The sequence below is a fragment of the Sorghum bicolor genome, chromosome 1 (genome assembly GCF_000003195.3).
Source record: "Sorghum bicolor cultivar BTx623 chromosome 1, Sorghum_bicolor_NCBIv3, whole genome shotgun sequence".
Lineage (NCBI taxonomy): Eukaryota > Viridiplantae > Streptophyta > Magnoliopsida > Poales > Poaceae > Sorghum > Sorghum bicolor.
The window spans coordinates 57,439,489-57,446,732 of record NC_012870.2 but is presented as its reverse complement, the minus strand read 5'-3'; the positions used below and the strand labels follow the sequence as shown (position 1 = coordinate 57,446,732).

The window sequence follows — 7,244 nt, the reverse complement described above, 5'->3', positions numbered from 1 at the left end:
TTCCCAGCACGACGTCGTCCAATGATGTTGTTCTTGCACAATCGTTAGTGGTTGACTAATTCTGAGCGCTCGATTACAACCAGTGTAATCAATGTGTCCCCAAGACCCCAACGGTGGTTGAAATCGCTAGCTGAAATTCTCCTCTTGTCGCCATCGATTTGAAGGGGTCCGTTGGGACGCCCTCACATTGGCACGTCGCGATCACGAACAAGCATGTGATCCTCAATGGTGCTCCTCACTTATAGTATAAAACCGAATTTAGAGGCGGGTAAACATATTTTTGGAGGCGGCAGGATGTCCCACCGCAAAAAAATTATAACAGAATTCAATATGTATACGAATCGGATTCTATATCATCGCTAGATATGAGTTATTCTCTAACTTCTATGAGCATGAGTCATGAATCCGGGTCACATACGAGATACGGATGGTACAACCCAATACGTATTGGAATCGGACCTTGTATCCATCATCGCCGCTGTAAGAGTTATTCTAACTGGTATAAGTATGGGACATAAATCCGAGTCAAGTAAAAAAAGTGGAACTAAAAAAACTTTCTATTGTTGAGTAACTGATATACCCTCTAATTATCGGAATTGAACAAATTTGGTCCTTTAACTAGTTTTCTATTTTCTAAAAATAATAAAAACTCTTGTTTGATCTTAAAAACATAATTATTTTTTATATTAGAAAAATATGAAACTCACACCAGTTTTCCTTCTCAAATTTCAATTTATTTGGCAGTGCCCTATTTGGAGTTATTTGTCTTATTTGTTTTAAATAAATAAAAAAGTACGACTATGACCAATAAAGCAATAGAAATTGAAATAAACTAGTTTTAGAAAAAGATGCTAGTTTCATATTTTCTAATTTAAATTAAACTTTATGATTTTTTGGAAATCAAAATAGTTTTTATTATTTTAGAAAAAAACTACCTTTGGAACCGGGACAAAAAAAATTCTAGTTTTAACGGAGTCTATTACCTAGTTTTTAGTTCAGGACCGAAAATCAGACTAACATGCATCTTGGAGGTTAAAACATGTACAATTGCATACTACTCTCTTATGCATGCTTTACTTTCATATACATTGCTTGTGTGTGGTAGTTGCTTGTATTGAGCAGCTCAATTGAGTAGTGCTAGCCTCTTGTGTGGAACTACGGTGGTAGTAGTAAGTGATCACCTTTGCTACTAGAATTGAGTAAGATAGACTTGCTTGTGGGTGAAACAGAGCTAGAGAAAGTAGCTGTTTTTAGGAGCTCGTATTTGCCTAATCATTTTGCTCTAGTGTTTGGAAGTTTGTAGAAAAAAATTTATAAGCTATCATACTAAATGCTAGAAGCAAACCAACATGCTAGAGACAGAAGCTAACAACTACTATTCGAGAAAAGAAAGAAATAAAGAAATAAAACAACAATATATAGGTCTTTGATTCACTATCCTCTAGCTATTTGGATAGGAAGAGGAAGGGCGCTGGTCGAGGTAGGGCAGAATAGAGAGGTGTGTGACTATGGCTAGAGAGGGAAGTGACGAGCTAGGGCTACCTCTGTTAAACACAAGATGGATTGCAGTTAAGATGGATAGCGGGTCAAGATGGATTGCAGTTAAGGTAATGGGCGAAGCCTCAATTAACAGACCTGCCTCTCTCTTAATTAGTTTTTAGAAATTATCCTTTTTTAGCCGTGGCAAGAAGGATGTTAACAAGCGATGACCTCGTCGATCACCAGCATGCATGTTCAGCCCGAGGGACAAGCAAATAAGTAAGTGGACAGTGGCAATTTATTGTCAGGATGCATGCATATGGTATAGCCACATATGCATGCATGGTATAGTCACATATATGCACACGGTAATTTATTGCACGTCAAGAAACACGTGCATATCCTCTGTTAAGAATGGAGTTTGCATGCATGCATGCATGCTTGTTTTCTTGCTTTCTACTGTAGCTACGTAGTACAGAGTCAAGTGGGGCTGGCCAGGTAGCCGTACTGGCCGTCGGCGGCGGCGCCGTTGGCGGTGGCCGTCCTGGGCGACGCCGGCTCGAACCCGAGCATCCGCGCGCGCTCCACGTACGCCCGCTTCACGCTTGGCCGCTGGTATGCCAGCAGCCGCGCCACGCTGCGGCTCGCGTCGGGGCGGAACGGCCTCCCGGAGCCGGCGAACCCGTCCAGAAGGTGTAGGTACGCCTCCAGGTCGTGGCAGCACGCTGGCCCCGCGTCCGGACGCAGGCACGGCGAGTCGCTGTTGTGCAGCCTCAGCTCGGCTCCACCCGTGTGCACGTACCCTTCCCGCGCGATCGGCGCCGGCACGCGCGTCACCACGTCTCCCGCGTTCACCACCCGCAGGACGTTCACGCCGCGCTCCCGCTGCAGCCGCTCCGCGAACGCGCGGTTCCCGGTCTTGGGTCCACCGAAGGACACCACGGCGATCGGCGGCGGCGGCCGGTGCTCCTCCGTGCAGGTGCCGTCGTCTGATGTGTCGTCAGCAGCCAGCAGGCAAGCGCTGAGCTCGTCGGCGGCGAGGAGTGCCAGCGACGCGCCGAGGCTGTGTCCGACGATTGTGATGCTGAGCTCCTCCCCCTTGTACACCTCCATGAGACGCTTCACCTCGTCGACGATGTCGGCGGACAGGCTGGGCACGTTGTCTCCTGGCGTCCTGTATAGGCTCAGGAACCCCTTCGCCACCTTGGGCGCGGCCGCGTCGTCGTCGACGACGTCCGCCGTGAGCGGCACGAGGCTGGCGCGGAGATTCTCGGCCCACTCGGGGCACGTGGCGGTGCCACGTAGCACGATGGCTATGTCGCGGCGGCCCATGCGGCGGACCTCCCGCTCGCTGTCACAGACGGCGACGTAGCCGACGAAGCTGGTGCGCTGCGTGAGCCAGCTGGGCGCCGACCGCCGCCGCGCCCACGGCGGGATGGACAGCGACGACGACGCGAAGAGGCTGCGCGTCGGGCGGTACGAGCGGTCCGGGAGCACGAGGGTGCGGTGGTGGCCGCTGGAGGACGCGGCGGCGGCCTCCGACGGCATGGAGTGGAACGCCGTGTAGGCGGCCTGCACGAAGTCGCCGTAGCGGAGGAGCTCGCGGCGCAGGTTGTGGTCGAGCGGGTCGAGGAGGCCCTCCCACCCGCCCTCGCCGTGGTACCTCCGCCACTCCCCGGCGATGGAGCCCTTGGGCGACAGCCGCGGGGAGAGCGTGAGGAGCCGCTGCATGTACGCCAGGCTGCGCGGGGACATCTCGTCCACGGCGGACTTGCGGGTGAAGGGCAGGAACGTGGACAGGTTCAGCGCGTTGAGGAGCCCGCCGTGGCCGCTGCGGTCGTCGGGGGTGGCCTCCCCGTCGCCTGGCAGTACCTCGGTTGGCAGCAGTTTCCTGGGCTGCTGCGGCGGGAGCGGGAGCGGGAGCGGTGGCGGCTTGACGAGGAGGCGGTCGAGGTTGGCGAGGTGCCTCCGCGTCGTGGAGACCGCGTTGGGCTTGATGCCGTTGCTGCTCGGCGACGGCGTGGCCCTCGAGTTGGGGTTGAGAGGGGACGGCCGGCTGTGGCAGGGGCAGGGCGGCGCCGTCACCGCGGCGGACATGGGCGCGTCGGCGTCGTCGTCGTCGTCTGAGAAACTAAGAGAAAGATCTGGAGAGAGCGCACAGACTAGTTGCCTGTTCCTGTCTCTGTGGGTGCAGCATGCCGGCGAAGTGCGCTGCCTTATAGGCAGCGCACAGCGCGGCAGGGGGAGGGGCAGCTAGCTCACCATCAAGGCACATGTGGATCATGTGCCCGAGTGTACTCGTCATGCTTTTGAAAATTTTGTGTCGCCCTCGGCTCCTTTTCAAAAGCTTGTTAAAAGAAGAAGATTTAAAGCAGAGCTAATATAATGGAGATCGATCTCTCACTGCTAGTCTGTACTACTGTGTGCTTTTATTAGGTCCTGTTTGGTTCCACCAACTAAATTTTAGTTAGCTAAAATTATTTTAGCTACTCTTGGATGACTAATAGATCTAAACTATTTTAGCTCCTTTTAGTTAATGTGTTTGGAACTTTAGCTACTAAAGTGACTGAAATTTAGCTAGCTAAAATTTAGTTGGTGGAACCAAACAGGACCTTAATCTTCCTCTAAATTTTCTTTACAGAAGTCTAAGCAAAAGGTCGTCCGACAAAACTGACGTATGAAGGTTTTTTTTGGTTGAACGTACGTCACACATATACCTGGGTAACTATACTGTGATTTGTTATGCTGATGGCTCGGTGATTCCTACTGAAATGATTTTGCTCCCACTTCACTCAAAGGCAGGCTAGGAGGAGGAGACTATCAATTCAGCTGCTGATATAATATAATGCGCATGCTCCCTATTGACTACTCTTTGGGCCGTGTGACATGCCAGAGAGCTTTCTAATTTGTACGTGTGGACTTTCCACTGTGCAACACGTACGCATGTGTGTGCATAATGAATGCAGATTCCGCGCCAAGATAGCGCGCGTGACCGGCTAGACAAGTGATACAGATGGCAAAAACGTGGTAACCGCCGGCACTCCAAGGAACGACGACAAGCACCATACTGTAGCTTTCCATTAATTCCTGTCATCAGGAATACGTAAAAGGAGAAGCTATCAGGTCTGTATCCCCTGTGCACGACGCTGCAATAATTTTAATTTGAGTGCACGATGCCAGTTTCTGGTCAGTGCCTCAGTGCAAGATCGTTTGTGTTGCAAGTTCGTATAGCTCACTACAGAAAACGGAATAGATCGTTTATGTTGCAAGTTTGTTTGTTCATCGTGATACCAGAAAACAGAATATTCTCATGACCAGAGGCTTCAGCAAAGTGTACTGCACCTCAAAGTAACATGTGGCTAAGTGAATTATTCTTTTTTTTTAATTCACTTTAATGAATCTTCTAATGAATATTATATTGAGATCGTAAACAAATTCTAAACAAAAAAATTGTACTAAAGTTTTAAATATAAATACTCCATTGACCTGTTTGTGGAATGAAATACTGTTTTTCTTAGTAAATTAATCCAACGATAGGTACAATTTTTAGTAAATAAACCTTTGTAGTACAAATTTTATAGTACAAATAAACCTCAAAGTTTTAGTACAAAATTTATAGATACAAGCAGATTTCTAAAGAATGCATCTAGAATTGCATTCTTTCTTAGACAGAGGTAGTAAATACAGCACATCTCCCTTTTGTGAAAGAGTTCATGTACTCACAACAGAGCTACTAAAACTAACAGTGATGCCTAAAAAAGCCCTTACACACAAGACAATAAAATGCAAAATTCAAACGGTGAAAACCAATACTTCTATTACCTCTTGGTGTCATCGGAGAATATATCTTGATCTTAATGGTCTATTGCCAGATCCTCATGATCGTTGTCTAATTGGCTAAGCTCCTCGGAAACACGTACGATTGCATAAACTACATTTTCCCAATATTTAAGAACAACTTCAGTGGGGCTCCAATTTGAACCCTCAATCTCATTTTTATAGTTGCAAAAAATAGGGCCCAATAGGGCCTCTACTTGACTCTTAAATGAATAGGCTCTCTAAAGTGACCTCCAAGCCTTCATTCTCGGGGTCTTACTTCAAGCCCTCAAACTACCGTTTTGATAGTTCCTTCGCACATGTTGTTTTCCGCCACATCATCTCTCTCACTAGTTTCCATCCCCCACATCGACTTCACCCCATGCATTGGCACCTCCTGCCCTCCCCTGGTGGGTCCTCACGTGACGTGCCTTCTTCCCTAGCTGGTTCCTCCCTTGCTGCGCCTCCTCCCTAGTGTGGCTCCTCCCCCAGTGCATCCCCTTGCTTGGTTTGGTTCCTTCGTGGTGCGTCGCCCCCCCCCCCATGCACCTCCTCCCTAGGGTCTTCTTCCTCGATGTGGCTCCTCCTATTGGTGCCTCTCCTCCTAGTGGCTCCTCATCCGATCACCACCTGTCCTTCCTCCCCAACAAGCCTCCTCCTCCTTGGCATGTGCGGTATGTTTAGTCTTGTTTATGTTGATGAAATTGGAACTAAACACATGTTTATTCTAATGATTCATCAACAAAATTGGATGAAGTTGGAAACTACGCACATATTTATGGTTATGACAATGAGTTATAAAAAATGATGAAATTAGAGATGCTCTGAGGACATTAGAATGTGCAATAATGTTTAAATATTGTTTTAATTGAGGTATTTGGGATTGCTTTTGTTGTTTTGATTGATTCATTTGATACTGTTTGGCATATTCATATTTTTTTTGTGAATTTGAGTTGCCTTCTTTGAAATTATTAAGTTTGAATTTAAATCGTCATATTTGAGTTTGTACCATTTGTATCATTGTTTATAATTTGAATTCATATATTGTTAAATACATTTGTACCTGATTTGAGAGTCACTGCTACAACTAAGGCTAGAAAATAGAGCCTTGTAAAAGTAGTGGAGCCCTCAAATCAAGATCATGGGCTCAAATCAAGATCAGGTGCTTTGATTTGAGGGCTTCTGCTGGAGTTGCTCTAACTGAGCCATTGTGTAGTCTAACTGTGGCTCAAAGGATGACGAAAAGCCAAAAAGCCAAGTTAAGTGATGGGCTAATTATAGGGCTCTACTATGGTGGGGGGGGGGCGAAAATAGCCCAAGTTAACATGGATAACCAAGATTGTAAAAAACAAAACAAATGATGACCTTCAAGTATGATGAATATTGGTATACATGGTGAAATATTTGCCAAAGTGTTACCTCAAAAAGATCAAGATTATTTGACCACCAATTTCATGGATTTATGAAGAAATAAGAAAAGCTACAAATTTGAAGCTATCTCTAAAATTCAAAGTGCTTGCGGCAAGGGTATTTGTGACGAGATAATTCTATGAGGTTCTAACATGTCCTGAAATAAAATCAATAGAAAAAGTCCAAGGGAAATCATAGCCAAACACAAGGCACAAAAATGACTCAAAAATCCCAAAAGAAAAATCTTGCAAAATTTGAGATCTAAGAGGAGGGAACGCTTGTACAGAAATATGATCTGTGTACTCCCTCCATTTTTTCACATGTTGTATTAGATTCGTCCTAAGTCAAACATTTGTATGTTTGGTCATCAATTTTTTTTAAAAAGAATGTAGTTTCACAATATGTGAATTATATATTGTGAAAGTATTTCTTATATTGAATCTAAAAATATAAATCTTATGTTCTTAACCTACTCAAAATTTTGAAATCCATGGTCAAATATAGAAATGTTTGACTTAGGATAAGACTAATATGACATG

At 46.1% G+C, this 7,244-nt stretch overlaps 1 protein-coding gene across 1 annotated transcript; it reads right to left on the bottom strand.

The window, feature by feature from the left end:
* On the bottom strand, positions 1,756-3,663 carry LOC8055636 (phospholipase A1-Ibeta2, chloroplastic). The gene has a single exon (XM_002464877.2). It carries the CDS (start codon positions 3,574-3,576, stop codon positions 1,960-1,962), a length of 1,617 nt encoding a protein of 538 aa, XP_002464922.1. The 5' UTR covers positions 3,577-3,663; the 3' UTR covers positions 1,756-1,959.